Source organism: Lithobates pipiens, unplaced genomic scaffold (genome assembly GCF_037356315.1).
Source record: "Lithobates pipiens isolate NorthernLeopardFrog02 unplaced genomic scaffold, aLitPip1_a1.2 Scaffold_27, whole genome shotgun sequence".
Classification (NCBI taxonomy): Eukaryota; Metazoa; Chordata; class Amphibia; order Anura; family Ranidae; genus Lithobates; species Lithobates pipiens.
In genome coordinates, this window is record NW_027507788.1 from 212796280 (window position 1) to 212815167 (window position 18888).

The 18888-nt window shown below is 42.9% G+C and overlaps 1 protein-coding gene across 3 annotated transcripts in view; it reads left to right on the forward strand.

The window, feature by feature from the left end:
• PRDM16 (PR/SET domain 16) overlaps positions 1-18888 on the forward strand; it is a 941382-nt gene that overhangs the window by 387810 nt on the left and 534684 nt on the right. For all 3 annotated transcript variants that reach the window (XM_077458220.1, XM_077458222.1, XM_077458221.1), the window contains exon 3: positions 7258-7308. In XM_077458220.1, coding sequence (XP_077314346.1) covers positions 7258-7308 — 51 coding nt within the window. The remainder of the gene's footprint in view (positions 1-7257; positions 7309-18888) is intronic.

Consider the following 18888-nt stretch of genomic DNA (forward strand, 5'->3'; position numbering starts at 1 on the left):
GTGCTCATAGATCTCCCCCCCCCCCCCCCCACGACCCCCAGCTAATGACTGTACAGTGAAAGGAGAAGAAGCAGATTGATATGCTCAAGTCTGTCTCCCTGCTCTCTCCTCCTCTAAGCATGTTCCTCGTTAGCACATCTGCACAGCAACTGATAGACTCCTTGTGCTGCTTCTCGTGTCCTCATCTGAGCTCTGTTGTACAGAGGATTGCAAGAAGTTGAAATCAAGTCAAATTCAGGTGCTTATACAGCTTGCATGTGTAAAAATCATCATAAAGATTTATTTGTGAAGACAGAGCTGTGGTAATGTATGTTTTTTTTTTATATCTGCCTGGAGTTCAGCTTTAATAGTGGGTTCAGCCAAGCAACAGCTTGGACAAAAACAGTGAAGCCCTCCTTTGGCGTTAGATTTTCAGCCTTTAGAGCAGGGCTTTAAAACTCAATTTCACCGAGGGCCACATCATGAGCATGGTTGCGATCAAAGGGCTGTTTGTATCTGGGGTGTGCTTCGTACAGAATGCAGAGTTCAGGAGTGCGCTATGTACAGAGTTCAGTGTTCAGGATTACACTACATACAAAATGTAGAGTTCGGGTTGCGTTACGTACAGAGTTCAGGACTACACTACATACAGAGTGTAGAGTTCAGGAGTGCGTTATGAACAGAGTGCATATTTCATGAGTGTGCTATGTACACAGTGCAGAGTTCAATAGTGCACTACATACAGAGTGCAGAGTTCAGGAGTGCACTTCGAACAGAGTGCAGAGTTCAGGAGTGTGCTCTGTACAGAGTGCAGAGTTCAGGATTATGCTACATACAGAGTGCAGAGTTCAGGGTTGCGTTACATACAGAGTGCAGAGTTCAGGAGTGTGCACTGTACAGAGTGCAGAGTTCAGGAGTGCACTCCATACAGAGTGCAGAGTTCAGGAGTGTGCTCTGTACAGAGTGCAGAGTTCAGGATTATGCTACATACAGAGTGCAGAGTTCAGGGTTGCGTTACATACAGAGTGCAGAGTTCAGGAGTGCACTCCATACAGAGTGCAGAGTTCAGGAGTACACTACGAACAGAGTGCAGAGTTCAGGAGTGTGCACTGTACAGAGTGCAGAGTTCAGGAGTGCGCTCCATACAGAGTGCAGAGTTCAGGAGTGCACTCCATACAGAGTGCAGAGTTCAGGAGTGCGCTACGAACAGAGTGCAGAGTTCAGGAGTGTGCTCTGTACAGAGTGCAGAGTTCAGGAGTGTGCTCTGTACAGAGTGCAGAGTTCAGCAGTGCGCTCCATACAGAGTGCAGAGTTCAGGAGTGCGCTCCATACAGAGTGCAGAGTTTACGAGTGCACTACGTACAGAGTGCAGAGTTCAGGAGTGCGCTACGAATAGAGTGCATAGTTCAGGAGTGTGCTCTGTACAGAGTGCAGATTTCAGGAATGGGCTATGTACAGAGTGCAGAATTCAGGAGTGCGCTCCATACAGAGTGCAGAGTTCAGGAGTGCGCTACGTACAAAGTGCAGATTCCAGGGGTGCCCTGTGCACAGAGTGCAGAGTTCAGGCATGTGTTACAGGGTTTAGTGATACGGTAGTACAGAGTGCAGGGTTCAGGAACATGCTACATAGAGAGTGCAGAGTTCAGGATAACACTATGTACATAGTGCAGAGTTCAGAGGTGTGCTGTGCACAGTATGCAGCCCTAAACCCCCCACCAAAGCTTCCTGCATCTCTCTCTCTCTACCTGGCTGATCTCCAATACCTTACTATGTAGGCAGCTCTGCAGTGAGATTGCGCTCTCTCTCAGATGCTGGAGATCTGTCTCTGCCATGCCCCGCTGTGGCTGCATGCACAAATCTGTAAGATCTGGGAGCCACTGGGAGCAAAGCTTGTAAACACGAAAGGCTTCTGTGTTTACAAGTGACAGCGAGGAGCGGAAGCAGAGGGTGTGAGCTGGAGGTGGCTGCAAAACTGGGTGCGAGGGCGACATGACAAGGCCTGTCGGGCTAGATTCAGCCCATGGGCCTTGTGTTTGACATATGTGCTTTAGAGCATCCACTCTCAGCATGGGGTTCTGTGGAATCATAAGATTCCTCAAGAGGTGGCCAGGGGTTCCTTGGGCTGTGACTGATGAATTTTCCATCGGGGTGGTACCTCCCTAGTTCCGGGTGCAACACCACTTGGCGTAGCCAGCTGAATGACACCAATGATCTTTTTAGCCATCTGTAATGCCGCGTACACACGATTGGAATTCTCGTTGGAAAAAGCTCTGATGGTTTTCCCGTCGGGATTCCGACGGAATTTCGCTCTAACTGTCTTGCCCACACGGTCACACCAAATTCCGACGGTCAATAACATGACATACAACACGTTTGACGGCACTATAAAAGGGAATTCCAATGCTTCAGAGCATGCGACGAATTGTTTCCGAGCGTGGAAAGGAATTTTGCATGTCGGAATTGCATACACCCGATTGAACAATCCGATAGAAAGGTTCACCATCGGAAAAATTAAGAACAGGCTCTCAATCTAAAGACCGCCGGAAATGCCGACAGAAAAAGCCCGATGGGCATACACACGGTCGGAAAATCCGATGAAAAGCTCCCATAATGCCACGTACACGCGGTCGGAATTCCAGGCAGAAAAAGACAGATGAGAGCTTTTCATCGGAAAATGCGACCGTGTGTATGCTCCATCGGAATTTAGCTGTCCGAATTTCCGCCAGCCAAAAATTGATAGCATGTTCTCAATTTTCCCAATGTAAAAACTTTCTATCGGTAATTCCGACACTCCAAAAAATCACGCATGCTCAGATTCAACTACGAGACAGAAGCTATTGGCTACTGGCTATTGAGCTTCCTTTTTCTAGTCAAGTTGTACGTGTTGTACATCACCGCGTTCTAAACTATCGGAATTTGGTGTGACCGTGTGTAGGCAAGACAGCTTGAGCGGAATTCCGTCGGAATTCCATCGGGAAAACCATCAGAGCTTCTCGCGACGAGAATTCTGATCGTGTGTACGCGGCATAAGAGTGGTGCTCCTCTGACCATCACCGTAAGGTGGACATTTTTTCTACTGACCACAATCGTAATGCCGCGTACACACGACCGGACTTTTTGACAGCAAAGGTCCGACGGAACGAGTCCGATCTTGTGTGGGCTCCATCGGACCTTTGCTTGCCAAAAATCCGGCGGACTTTAGAAATAGAACATGTTTTAAATTTTTCCACTGGAACTCCGCCGGACCAAGAAATCCGTTCGTGTGTATGTGACGGACAAAACGGACGCTAGGGCAGCTATTGGCTACTGGCTATGAACTTCTTTATTCTAGTCCATTCATACGTCATCACGTTCGAATCCGTCGGACTTTGGTGTGATTGTGTGTGGCCAAGTCCGTTCATTGGGAAAGTCCGTCGGAACTCCGCCGAAAGTCCGTCGGAAAGACCGTCGGACCTAGTCCCTCGAAAAGTCCGGTCGTGTGTACACGGCATTAGGAACATTTTCCTAAAGGCCACCAATACAAGGGACATTTTTTTTTTCCACTGACCACAAATTTAAGGGGCATTTTCCCAATGACCCCCAAGGAAATTATTTTACGGGCTCCTCTGGGGTAAAAAAATAAAAAAAGTTGAGAAAGCCTGCCTTAGAGCCAATGTATTCCAGGGTCTTCCAAAGACCCAAGCCAACGAAACAAAGCTGGAATGTAGATACGCACCGGATCATAAGTTAAACCACATGACGTTCGCAAACAATGTATACGTTGGGAAGTGTTTAGAAACGTGTGTTAACATCATATAAACAGTGTAAAAGCTTTCTCAGTGGGTTGGAAATGGAGAGCCGGCCCGTCAAGTTTATTTTTTTTCACTTGCGTCCAAAAAAAAAATGCAACGCTGCGTTAAGTGCACATCAAAACCTATAATCTCACAGCCCTTCTTTTCAGTGACAGTTTATCTAGACTGGGTAGAAGAGAGGGATAACATTACCATTTAAATAGAGCCCTTGTGATCTGTCTCTGGAATATAATCAAGTTCAGCTTCAACTACAAAAGAAGAATGCTCACTTATAAACTGTTGTTTTATGAGAGCCGCATGGCGATACTGTCCTATCAACTCACACGTCTTCTCCACCACCCTTCCAGTCTTCTTGGTGGACACCAAGAGAACAAACTTCTTCTAGCCCCCCCCCCCCCCTCAATTGTGAATTCAAATGTGCTAAAAACTCTCTAAACCCTTGCACACGGTCGGAGATTCCGACAACCAAATCCGTCAGAGTAATTCGACGGATTAATTCCGGAAGAGGTCCGGAAGTGATGTTGCATACACACGGTCGGACTAAGTTGTCGGAAAATCCGATTGTACATGACGTGATGATGTTATTTCATTAGGACGGGACTACGTTTAGGCTAGTAGCCAATAGCTTTTTTCTAGGAATTTGATCTGAGCATGCGTGGCACTTTGTCCGTCCGAGTAGGCTACACATGATCGAAGTATGTCCGATCGGAGCATTTTGTCTGAAAATTTTACCGGCAAGTTGGAAAAGTTGGTCTGTCGGATATTCCGACGGAAACAGTCCGATGGAGACCACACACAGTCGGAATATCCGAGACATTCCGTCGGAATTTCTGACCGTGTGTACAAGGGCTAAAACGCTGATTTGTCTCAGAGAAAACACTACTCAAGGACCATCCAATGGCGGCCCGCTAGGGATGAGCAAAACTGAGAGCTTTTATTTTCCCGAAAATGGAGGAGAATTTGGTAAAACTTCACCATTCTGTTAAAATGAATTGGGGTCACTTGGAAAACTTATATTCCAGTGTATGTATGGCTCCGTTCCCACTAGTGCAACTTGTTCTATGACTTTGGGCACACAAAAAAAAAACGCATGACAAGTCGCATATTTCACAATTTCCGCAGCCCACCTTGAAGGAACTCACGGGCCACGGAACCATTGTTAACAAGTGGAAGCGCTAAACAAAGCCATTTGCACTCTCTAATCTTTCATTAGGTCTCAAGTAGCCGATATTGGATTCTGTTTAAAATGTATTGACGAGGTGTGTTTAAAATACATCGGACCAATCAATACAGTTGTTAAAAGGATAATAAATCACGAAATGGCTAATCAATGATTAGGATGAGGGTCAAATCATATCGATGGACTTAGACGTGAAATATATTCTTGATGTCACCATCAGGATCATTAAACAGAACATGTCACCTACATAAAAGAAGAGGTGCTTCTTTAGCGATTCGCTATTGCTGATCTTTACTACTATTAAAGTGGATGTAAACCCTTACAAACCACTTTGACCTACAGGTAAGCCTAGATTAAGGCTTACCTGTAGGTCCAAGAAATATCTCCTAAACCTACGGTTTAAATATACGGTTTAGGAGATATTTACCTGAAGACAACCACCACAGCAAGCGCACTGGGTAAGCTGCAGATCGTGGCGATATGCCGCGAGTGTCGGCTCCCGTGCGCATGCGCGGGAGTGACGTCATCGCTGCTCCGGCGAATCACAGCACCAGAGCAGTGAGACCCACGGAGACCCACCAAGAAGATGGATGCTCCGGACTACAGGGGACAGCGGTGACTTCGCTGGCTCCTGTGTCAGGTAAGTGACACATAATGGACTACTATGAGATGCATAGTAGTCCATTATGCTTTACCTTTGCAGGGAATCAAAGAGGAAGTAAACCCATCAGGGTTTACTTCCTCTTTAAGTCCTGGACGAAAGGAATGAATGTTTGAGCACCACATCCCAATTTTAAATACAGAAGGAATACGAGAAAATAGGGACTTTAACGGTGCGCATAATCATCCTTTATTTTAAATAAAATAAAAAAAAACAACAACTTGTAAAACTGATAAATTTAACAGATACATATATCAGATTTCATATTAAAATTGACGCTTTCACTTGACATGTTTCGCCAAATATTTGTGCAGCTTCTTCAGGAGTACATGCATCAATCCGTTACATTTTCATCAGATATTATCTATGGTTTCATTGGTAGTTGACCCCCAGATAGAAATGACCTGGACAACCAGCGGCCATTTTCATGGGCGGCCCATCTATTAAAGTGGATGTAAACCCAATGTCATCCCTTCTAAACTACTGCCATAGAGGTTATCTATAAGGATATACACGCCTCCTGCATGTAGCTTTACCTGTCAAATGTCTCCCCTCTGTCTGCTATGAGACCCTGAAAAACTGCAGATTCTGTGGGCGGGTCTGTTGTCTGGAGCTCGGAGGGTGGAGTCGTAATGTCAGTAGACTCCCCGCCCACCTCTACACTCCCCTTGTCAATATGAATTTTCTCCTGTGTATTTCTTACACTGAACTTCTGCTATGATCTCTAACATCAAGTGAAAAGACAGGAAAGTAACCACATGACTTCAGCATGCCCAATTATGCTGAGGAGGGGAACATTCAATCCAGGCAGAGCAGCAGAAGAAAGGAGTGGGAGGGAATTAAAAAATAATACATGTCTCTTAGGCTAGTGCACGAGATATGTAAATCACCTGCCACTCACAGCAAGGGGGAGGATTTGACAAAGTTTTTCTCTGTTTGTCAAGATTTATCTTACTGAACAATAAAAGAGGATTGCTCAGAGCTGGATTAACTCTTTGTGGCAAGACTGGGCTCAAATAAACTGTCTGCCCCCCCCCTTTGCCTAGGACAGAGGTCTCCAAACGTTATTAAAAAAAAGTTCATTGTCCTTCAGTGTGTAGGGAGGCTGGACTATAGTCAGTGGGAGTAGAAAATGGCCTGGCATAATTGGGAGCAAACAATGTCCCATCATTTGTTTCAGTGGGAGGAATAGCCCCCCGTTGTTGGAGTCAATGGGAGGAATAGCGCCCCATTGTTGGAGTCAATGGGAGGAATAGTGCCCTATCGTTGGGGTCAGTGGGAGGAATAGTGCCCCATCATTGAAGCGATCGGGACGAATAGGGCCCCATAATTGGTGTCATTCAGAGGAATAGTGCCCCATCATTGGTGTCATTGGGAGGAATAGTGCCCCATCATTGGTGTTAGTAGAAGGAATTGTGCCACATCGATGGTGTCAGTGGGAGGAATAGCTCCCCATCTTTGGGGTCAGTGGGAGGAAAAGCGCCCCATTGTTGGGGTGAGTGGGAGGAATAGCGCACAATACCAAGACCAAGGGTAGATTTTGCCTCATTCCCATAGTTCAGCTTTAAATAAACTTTGGCTTTATTTCACAGACTTTAATTGATTGCCATCTGAATAATTATTTTCTTTTCTACTTTTTCCCTTAGCAAATTCTGGCAGAGTCTGAAGTGACATCACAAGGCGGCTGTCTTCGAAAGGTAGGAAGTGAGCGGTTTATTTTCCAATACCCAAACTTTACCTGGTTAACAATGTAACAGTTTGACTTTTTTTTGTTCTGACTGCCTCAACGTGGACCTGCCGTCTAAACATAGTAGAGGAGGACATTTTTGTGGACCATTCTTTGTTGTTTTATGGCCACTTTGGAGTCAGGTCCTAGTGGTGCCCATGTTGTGGTTGATGCCAATAATGGCCTGAATTGAGAACCTTTTGACATACGATGTGCTCCTTAAACTTGTTTTTTTTATTTTGTTGACCATACCATAGCAGCCAATCAGATTCCATTAATAATCTGGTGGTGTACTCAAAACATGAAGGGGATAATACAATTGGTTGCCATGACCATGCCAGTTCCTCCTTCAAACATAGTTGGTCATGAGATCGGAATGTTCATTCATTGTGGAAATCTTCTACAAAGTCATTGAACTCAAGATAAATCTGGTCTTCGGTGCATTTTTATTTAATAATTATAGATAAACTGAACTGGTAATCTGCAAACAAGCCAACCCAACCCCTATGTGGCCAAGATGTCATCAACTAGCCATAGAGAGTTCACTGAAGGGCCCTTTTCCCGTCATGTCCCTCACTATGTGCCACAAAGAAATTAGGCATCTTGTGATATACATGTGATCAGGAGCTAATCAGTTGCGTTCCGGATCACGCGAGCACTGTGAGAGCCAATGACAACAATCACAGGAGCAGGATGCCACCTCCTGGTGTTAACATCAAGGAGAAGGCGTTAGATACAATATTTGATATTTGTCATGGTAACTATAAGCTAAACAACAGACAAAGCGTTTTTCTTCTTTTTAATTTGCATATGGTTGGGTTTTGGAAGTTTAGTCCTCTTTGAAGAGATTTTCTTACACTAGAACAGGAAGTGAAGGGAGTCTCCTCCATGGGGACATCAATAAAGCCTTTGGGTAATAAAGAAGGCCTTGTGGTTGTTTCGGCAAGAAGACTTGGCTAGGAAAGAAGGCGTGTCCACTTTCTACAAACCTGCAACTTTTGATGCATTGTGCAAAAGATGTTTATTGTAGGGGTAAACATGCACATCAAGCCAATGTGTTTCAGGGGAATGGACTCCCCCTTCTTTAGGGCTGTTGCTGCATGCTAGTGGATGGGACTGGTTCCTAAAATGATATATTACTTAGGGGATTTCGGAACTACAGGATGGCAGAGTGCCAACTAGGGATGCAGAGGCAGCAAAGAAGAGGACATTTGGCACCAAAGCTTTAAAGATGAAGGAGGAGTCTAGTCCACCAAAACATGTTGGTTTGATGTACATGCTTACACTTACAATAAACGTCTTTTGAACCGTACATCAAAAATTACAGTTCTCTAGACACCAGGCGCTCCTTCATTCCTACCCAAGTCTTCTCACCGAACCGACCGCAAGGCCATATTGGAAAGGTAGCAGCCCAAGCCCCTAAGAGGGTCTACTATCACCTTCCAACATTGGGCGCGACCCACTGGAAGGGATTGCTTCCCCTTTGCCTACATAATAATCCAACCACAACCATTGACTGATCCAGCAGTCCAGTGCGGTCTCCAACATAAAATAATAAAACCATGACGCATAAAGCCTTCTCTACTCTGACTGTAAGAAGAAAAAAAAGGTTTTGTCTTTTGCTGGTCTCTAAATTCCTTTAGTGTTGTATACAAAATAGGCTATATTGGTAAGAGTATATATATATAGCATGATACAGCAATGTGCAAATGGCAGATATGGGCCAAAACCTTATGGACCAGATATAGACCACCATGAGGCATGACCTTCCATCAAATAGCAAAGCTGGCCATACAAAGTTAGATTTCCATGCCAAAGTTTGAAGGTCATTCTTCAGGGCTTTCCATAATACCATCAATGAATATACAAAATTGGTATGAAAGTCTGAAAAATTCTTGTTGGATCGCCATGACTATGTTGCAATTTGTAGCATTTGATTTCAAGACAGAGGGAAGCGAATGCAATTCCGAATAGGAATCACATTCACAATTGGAATTTCCATTGATCAAGCTAGAAACAATAAAAATATTTTATATTCCTCCTTCAGTTTTCCTCGTCAAAACTACTGTCGATGTGATCACACTAGCCACTCGAAAACAGAACAAGCTCTTTGAAAACGGTTATTTTCAAAACCAAATTCTACCAGTGCACGGCTAACTTTTAGTTTGCCATTCGCTAGTAAAATGTAATTGAAAATTTTAGTTTTAAAAAAATTCATATGATTTTATGATGGTTGGTAGGGTCAAAACGGTGACAAGAAAATTTGAAGGAGAAGAATCTGACATTTTTATTGAACTAATAATTTTCCAACATTGAACGTGGAAAAGTCCATTCACTCCAAAAACTAATGTTAAAAGCAAAGATTTTTTGCAGTCCCCTGGAACGAAATTCATCATATCATCTAATGTAAAACTGGGAAATTTTGTATGAACGTTCGTACTGACGTTTGTTCAAAAAAAAATCTACTGATGTATGGCCAGCTTTAGACTGGGGCAATCGGATTTGTGATTGGAGCTTAACCGAGGCAAGCAGAAATTTGTCCTGGCCCTCCGCCTCCGTGATAAGTACCAGAATAATTAGATTATGAATGACGATGATGGTTAGCGCTCTTGGTCCTTGTTATGATATAAATCCCTCAGTCTGTCTTAATGGGAAATTATTTGGCCGCGCGTTCCGTCAATGTAAATAGCATTGAAATGACATCACTTGGCAGGACCGTTGTGTTAGTGAGAAGGGGCTGCACCATCTTTCAAGTACATTTGGATCCCAATAGTAAATCATTATGCATTAAATGAGTAGAGAAAGATGTCCTGCAATGTGCACCGGGTTTTGTTTATTTCTTTAAGCAAACTTGTAAACTGTAAACTACAGGATTGAACGTTATTTGTTATACTTTTTTTTTTCCTCCTCGTAATTTTATCTCAAATGGTTTGGATTTCAGTAAAAAATATATATATATTGTGGGTTTTTATTTGTGGATTCTTTTTTTATTTTTTATCACTTCATGAATTTATTTATATACATTTTTTATATATATATATATATATATATATATATATATATATATATATATATATATATATACAATTTTAATTACAATTTTAAATTGAAATAAATAAATCCATGAAGTGATAAAAATAAAAAATAAAATAAATGTAAAAAAAAAATATATATATATATATATATATATATATATATATATACTTTTTTAAATTACTTTATTTTTTATTTTTATCACTTCATGGATTTATTTATTTCAAATTTTTAAATTTGAAATTGTAATTAAAATTATATATATATATATATTATATATATATATATATATATATATATATATATATATATATATATATATATATATATATATATATATATATATATATATATATACATATATATATATATATATATACCTTTTAAATTTATTTTAGTTTATGTTGATTTTTATGCTTTGTATATTTTATTAATTTATTTATATTTTAAGTGTGTTGTATTGAAAGTTAAAATAAACTATACACAATAATAATAATAAATAATAATATAATAATATAATAAATAATCAAATAAAATAATAATACATAAATACAGAGTATATTGGTGTATATATTATATAGTATTTTTATTTTCCTTTTTTTTATTTCTATAAGTCTGCTACTTTACGTAAGCCGCATCTGCTTTGGCACACAAAAAAAAAAAAGCGCAGTTTATCCTTTCTTGAGTTTAATGCGATAATTACAGTGAATTTGTATCTGTAACTGCACTTCTACAAGAAGAACAGTATGTGACCACGTTCTGACCTTCACAAAATGGCCAGTGTGTATAGAGTTGAACTTTTCACCGAACGCCTCGTCATAACTCACTCTTGGCTGTCTGCAGGCTTGGTGGGACCTTTTTTTTTTTGTGCCATTGGACACGTCAAGGAGGTGGCAGTCCCGCAGAACCTTATTGTCCGGCCATGGCGTTGCTCGAAGGGGATACAAAGCTCTTGGGCTTGATCAACCGTGCTGTTCTTATCATGTGTGCAATTTTCTATTTAATGAACCAACTGTGGTTTGCCAAATATCATGGCGTCCTACCGAATAATCCTTAACCTCTACACCACCTTTTTTTCAACCTCTCTGACCTGGAGGAACCCTTGAAATACTTTTTTTGGGCTCAGGGAGCCCCTGCTAACAATTACTATATTCAGAGCTCACAGTACATTAGTGTCACGGATGTTGGGAATAATGCTCCCTACAACCAAGTTCAGTATGAAGCATTCCTCCCCGTATAGATAGCTAAAAAGATCATTGGTATTGGTAGTTACTTATCGGAGAGGCAGACGCTGCTCATTGATCAGGGAATCCCTAGCAACCTCTGGTGGAATCCCAGGCTTCCATGGAACACTGGTTGGGAAAAGCTTCTCGATACCCTCAGTACAGTAACTGACTGAACTGAGGAACGTGTTTCCATGACATGGTTGGATAGCGTACATTGGCAGCTCCATCCAACATCATGTTCTGATGGAAAATGTGTCATCCACTTAAATTCTGTTGCATAATGATGGCATGGCTTTATGAGGTCATACATTTATTTAGGGTCGGGTTGGACGTTTTAATAGCCAAAGGTCATAGAAGTCAGGGCGCTAAGGTGAATAGTTCAAGTACGCTTATGGAACAACTGCATCAGCCTCACTGGAAGGAAATGAACAGCTTGAGTGCATGACCAGAACCTTTGCAGGGAAATTCTGTCTTTGAAGGCCACCAAAGACGGAAATCCACCTTCTGAAATAAATTTGCAGAAAGATAGATAGATAGATAGATAGATAGATAGATAGATAGACAGATAGACAGATAGACAGATAGATAGATAGATAGATAGATAGCTAGATAGATAGATAGATAGATAGATAGATAGATAGATAGATAGACAGATAGACAGATAGACAGATAGACAGATAGACAGATAGACAGATAGATAGATAGATAGATAGATAGATAGATAGATAGATAGATAGATAGATGTCTCCTGTATTTAATTGTATTTTTTCAACTTTACTGTCTACCCTCAGGTTGTAAAACATTGCTCAAACTGTTGGCGCTATATAAATATGATACATACAAACAGAAAAGTAGTAAATAATGATAAATATTCAGTCCCAAAGACTTATGCCCTGTACACACAATCGGACTTTCCGACAACAAAACCATGGATTTTTCTTCGAAGGGTGTTGGCTCCAACTTGTCTTGCATACACACGGTCACACAAATGTTGGCCAACAATTACGAACGTAGAGACGGACAAGACGTACGTCGAGCCGATGAAAAGGAAATTCAATAGTCATGTGATATCTCCATTACGTACGCTAGTTTTACAAGACCGACCGCTTCCGGCTCGTCCTTGATTCCAAGCATGCGTGTTTGTACTTTGGACTTTTGTCCAATGGACTTGCGTACACACGTTCGGAAAGTCCGACAACAAACATTTGTTGGCGGAAAGTTTGAGAACATGGTAACCAACATTCGTTGGCGGAAAGCCCGACAACAAATGTCCGATGGAGCGTACACATGGTCGGACTTGCCGCCAACAAGCTCACATCCAACATTTCTCTTCGGAAAATCCGATTGTGTGTTAGTGTCGCAAAATTAAGAATAAAGGGTCCACAAGGGGCTGCCGGCAGCGTACTTAGGCATTAAAAAATTTTCATAAGTGGCTAAAGTGATGATCCATAAATGGTGACAACCACCAACGCGCCAATATCAACCACCATAGATAGTGAGGATACGCTTACCAGAGAGTGTGGACCCAAGTACCATATGGCAATGAGTCACACAAGCAGGGGTTAATAGATCTCATCAATGATGTCGTCAAAACTGACATCCTCTTAGGGGTCCCCTAATCTGTACTACTCTCTGTATATGTCTCTCTGGATCTATCTGTACGTCTCTTGATCATCACAAGAGTGCAGTTCGTTCTCCACTCTTGTGACTTGTTTTTAGCTGACAGCGGGCTGAAGTCTGCTGATGGCTGACGTCACAGAGCTGTTCCAGGTTCGGGAAAGATCGCGACCATACGGTCAGGATCCACCCACATGCCTGGACTGCCACCAGGCTCAGCTTCTCAGCGAAGAAGGCCTTAACCTCTTGCCACCCCCCCCCCCCCCATACATATTTGCAGTGACATAAGAATAGGCTTGCATCGCCGGGCGATCGATTATTCTGTGCTCGGAGTGCTCTGCCTCCACGCTCCCGGTACAGACACCGAGTTGTCAAAGCCAGCTCTCAGTCCACATTAACAATTGGTAGCTGGCAGGACTGGCTCCCGATCATGTGATTACTGTGATAGCCAATCGCAGTGGTCACATGATCACCAATCCTTCTCAGAAGGAGCTTCACTCTCTCAATCAACATTGATTATTTTAATCCTCATGCTGCTAGCATTAGTAAATAGGAAAGTATATATGTACTTGTTTTAAACCTTTTTTCACATTTCTTCGGTCACTTCCTGCTTTTCATGCCTAGGCAAATGATGTCATACATCTCCAGGAGTGTTCAGGAGTGGAGGAGGGTCTTTCTCAGCTAAGCACAACCTCCTGCCTGCATGCCTGAGCTAAGGGCAGATGAATTCCAGGAAGTAAATGCTACATGGCTTTGAATATTAAAAATGAATTAACCGGTTCCCAACCAGCGCACACCGATGTACGTAGGCAAAATGGCACGGCTGGGCAAATGGGCGTACCTTTAAATTTGCACGTGCCGGATGTCCCGCCGACTCACGGGACATCCGTGAGTCGGGTCGCAGGTCACGCAGACTTGATCGCCGCTGGGATTCCCACGATCGCCTCATGGAGAGGAAGAACGGGGAGATGCTGATGTAAACAAGCATCTCCCCGTTCTGCCTAGTGACAGTGTCACTGATCTCTGATCCCTGTGATCGGGAGCAGAGATCAGTGATGTGTCACACGTAGCCACGCCCCCCCCCACAGTTAGAAACGCTCCCCAGGGCACACTTAACCTTTACACTGCCCCCTAGTGGTTAACCCCTTCACTGCCAGTGTCATTTACACAGGAATCTGTGCATTTGTACAGCACTGATTGCTGTATAAATGACAACGGTCCCAAAAATGTGTCAAAAATGTCCGATGTGTCCGCCATAATGTCGCAGTCACGATAAAAATCTCTGATCGCCGCCATTACTAGTAAAAAAAAAAATTATTAATAAAAATGCCATAAAACTATCCCCTAATTTGTAAACGCTATAACTTTTGCGCAAACCGATCAATAAATGCTTAGTGCGATTTTTTTTTTACCAACAATATGTAGAAGAATACGTATCGGCCTAAACTTTTATATTATATTATTTTTTTTCTAAATTGTCGCTCTTTTTTTGTTTATAGCGCAAAAAATTTAAACCGCAGGGGTGATCAAATACCACCAAAAGAAAGCTCTATTTGTGGGGAAAAAAGGACGTCAATTTTGTTTGGGAGCCACGTCGCATGACCGTGCAATTGTCAGTTAAAGCGACGCAGTGCCCGAATCGCTAAAAGTGCTCTGGACAGGAAGGGGGGGGGGGGGGGGTAAAAATCTTCCGGGGCTGAAGCGGTTAAATAGAGTTTTTGGTTTTGTGGTGCTCAGATGCAGTGAAGATCCGCTTTAAGAAACTGACTGCTAACTCGGGATCTGTCTTCCTTATCACCACCCGAACAGTCTCAGTGTTTAAATAAGATAAGCTGCACCCTTGGCACCTCTTTAGGCATTCAAGTGGAATTTTGTATTGCTGTCGGAGATCCATTACAGAACTTTCCCCTCACTTCCTGTCCTGCTGATAACATTTTACCAGAAAAAAAAAGTAGGGAGAACTCTTCAATGGCCAGATATTTTTCTTCAGTAAAGCCGTTGTCACTGGGACAGGAAGTCTAGGATTTGCATAACTCCTCCCAAGAACCGTCCCACTGCTTGCATCAGGGCTGAGGGCTCCTGAGAGGAGTAGTTAGACAAGAAAAATAGAGACTTTCACAAGCCACATCCCAATAACTATAGAAAGAAATACCTTTTTGTGGACAGGGAAGCCCTGGTCTCGTAAAAAACAATACAAGACTTTATTGGCTTAGCATAGGAGATGACAAAAATATTAAATATACTAGTATACAAAAACATCAAGTGACGACAAATTGCCCCCTCGTGACCTGAACTATAGTTAGGGCCTTATATTATAAAACTGGCTCAATGAACCTGAAGTGTAAATATACGATTTAATATAAATAAATAGTATAGTCTAAATACTGTAGCTTATGCACTTCCAGTTGTAGAGGTCAACGTGTTTTGCCAGAATATGGCTTCTTCAGGACCCATTATTTTCAGCAGAAATCAATCGATGTGGTGGATCGTAGAGCCCAAACATTAGCCTTAGGTGGCAGGCACAGGGGCATCAAATGCAAAATCCCATGTAAATAAATAGCATAATTGAAACACTGTAGTTTATACACTTCCAATTGTAGAGGTCAACATGTTTTCGCTAGAATACAGCTTCCTCAGGACCCAATATATTGAGCAGAAATCAATTGATGTGGTGAATTACAGAGCCCAACCATTAGCCAATGGTAGAGGTCAACGCGTTTCGCTAGAATACAGCTTCTTCAGGACCCAGTATATTGAGCAGAAATCAATTTATGTGGTGAATCACAGAGCCCAAATATTAGCCTCGGGGTCAGGCACAAGGGCATCAAAGTCAAAACACCTCCCAGAGAACTGGAGGGCACATGGCGAGACCTAGTATATTGAGCAGAAATCAATTGCTGTGGTGGATCGTAGAGCCCAAACATTAGCCTCAGGGCAGGAACAGAGACATTAAAGGCAAAATCCCGTGTAAATAAATAGCATAATCAAAATACTGTAGATTATACACTTCCAGTTGCAAAGGTCAATGTGTTTCGCCAGAATATGGCTTCTTCAGGACCCATTATTTTCAGCAGAAATCAATCAATGTGGTGGATCTTAGAGCCCAAACATTATCCTTGGGGGGCAGGCACAGGGGCATCAAATGCAAAATCCCATGTTAATAAATAGCATAATTGAAACACTGTAGTTTATACATTTCCAATTGTAGAGGAAAACATGTTTCGCTAGAATACAGCTTCTTCAGGACACAGTATATTGAGCAGAAATCAATTGATGTGGTGAATTACAGAGCCCAACCATTGGCCTCGGGTTAGGCACAGGGGCATGAAAGGCAAAACACCTCCCAGAGAACTGGAGGGCATATGGCGAGACCCAGTATATTGAGCAGAAATCAATTGCTGTGGTGGATCTTAGAGCCCAAACATTAGCCTTGGGGGAGGCAAAGGGGCATCAGAGGAAAAATCCCATGTAAATAAATAGCATAATTGAAACACTGTAGTTTATACACTTCCAATTGTAGAGGTCAACGTGTTTTGCTAGAATACATCTTCTTCAGGACCCAGTATATTGAGCAGAAATCAATTGCTGTGGTGGATCATAGAGCCCAAACACTAGCCTTGGGGGCAGGAACAGAGGCGTCAAAGGCAAAATACCATGTAAATAAATAGCATCATCAAAATACTGTAGTTTATACACTTCCAGTTGCAGATGTCAACGTGTTTTTCGCCAGAATATGGCTTCTTCTGGACCCAGTATATTGAGGAGAAATCAGTTGACGTGGTGGATCGCAGACCCTGAACATTAGCCTCCCTGGGCAATCACAGGGGCATCAAAGGTAAAACACTCCCTAGGGAGCGGGAGGGCACATAGCGAGTAGCATAGGCAAATAAAGACTTAAAATTACAAATCAGATAAATAAATATGAACTTATAGTGGAAATCGGAAAGGGCTAGGAAGGTCACTATGTGCCCAATAGATAAAGATATATAGGGTAGAACAGGGGTCTCCAAACGAAACAAACGGCCAGTTTACAGTCCTTCAGACTTAAGGGGGGGGGGGGGGGGCAGACTGTGACCATTATTTTAGTAGAAAAGGTCCCAGTGTCAGTGGGAATAAACAATGCCCCACTTTTGGTGTCAGTGGGAGGAATTGTGCTTCATCTTTGCTGTCATTAGGAGTAATAGGGCCCTATCATTGGTGCAATTGGGCCCCATTGTTGGTGTCATTGGGAGGAATTGTGCCCCATCTTTGCTGTCATTAGGAGTAATAGTGCCCTATCATTGGTGCCATTGGGCCCCATTGTTGGTGTTACTGGGAGGAATTCTGCCCCATCTTTGCTGTCATTGGGAGTAATAGTGCCCTATCATTGGTGCCATTGGGCCCCATTGTTGGTGTTACTGGGAGGAATTCTGCCCCATCGTTTGTGTCATTGGGAGGAAATCTGCCCATTCATTGGTGTCAACGGGGGATTTATGGCCCGCATTGTTGGTATCAGTGGATGAAAATAAGGCCTCAAGGGCCGGATAAGACCATGCAAAGAGTCACAACTGGTCCCTGGGCCGTAGTTTGCAGACCACTGGGCTAGAATATAGAGGGCCAAAGAAAATGATCATAAACCCAGCAGTGAAAAACGTTCGCCATACGATTAGTCCCATGGACATCCATTAAGTCCCCCAAAAACACGCAAGGACTAAAGATCATCAAACTGCTCTCCAACGTGCCACGCCGACCGCCATGATGCACGAGAACTTAGACAAGGTGCTGTGATGTTTCTGGAAGCTCTGTAAACCCCCCCCCCCCAGCAATGATCTACCTGCATTGAGTAAAGAAGCACCACATAGACCCAGAGATGACACCACTGGGAGTAAAGTAAGGTCCTACAAGCACGTTTTTTTCTTGCTTTCAACTAGAAAACGAAAGCCTAAAACATGCAAAAACGCAAAAAAAAAAACCCCGGACAAGCACTCAAAAAAAAAAAGACCAAAGACGCTCAGCTGTGTGAATGGGGCCTCGGCAAGCAGTTACTGCCCTTTTAACCCTCAGAAGCGGGGAGGCATTGTCGGGGGTCAGGCAGTTGACGGGGCAGCAGTAAGTGGTTGGGTTGACCCAGTGCTGGGACAAGGTCATCCAGCGCCCAGGGCATGGATGCCAAGCTGCGCCCCCCTTTCCCTTAGGGTTGGGGTCAGGGTGCCCCCTACCCTTGCAATAAACCATTGCGCCAGGGGCGGCCGTCCCTCCTGCCCACCCCTTGGGTTGACCCTCCAAATAACGAAATGTCACACGTCTATGTGTAATATAAAATTAGAAGAGTTTTAAAAGAGCGCCTTGATTAGAAAACATTCAGTAGAGTTCTATGGTCCACAGAAGGCAGTTGATACATAAGTGATGGATTATCCTTCACTTTTTTTCTTTCCTTTGAGTTATTAATGATGGATGTTATCATCTACCCATCCTGATGCTAACACTGGTGTCTTTCACAACCCCCCCCCCCCCCCCTTAAAAACCAGTTTGAACAAATGTTTTTATTCCAAGGGCCGAAGCGGAAGAATGGAGCTATAGTCATCCAGAGCCTTTCAAAAAAAGCGCCCCGGCTTTGGTGTCACCGGTCCTCGGAGAGTTCTCTCTTCAGCACAGCCTCTATTTCGTCTCTGTTTACTTGGAAGGAATAGCCCTAG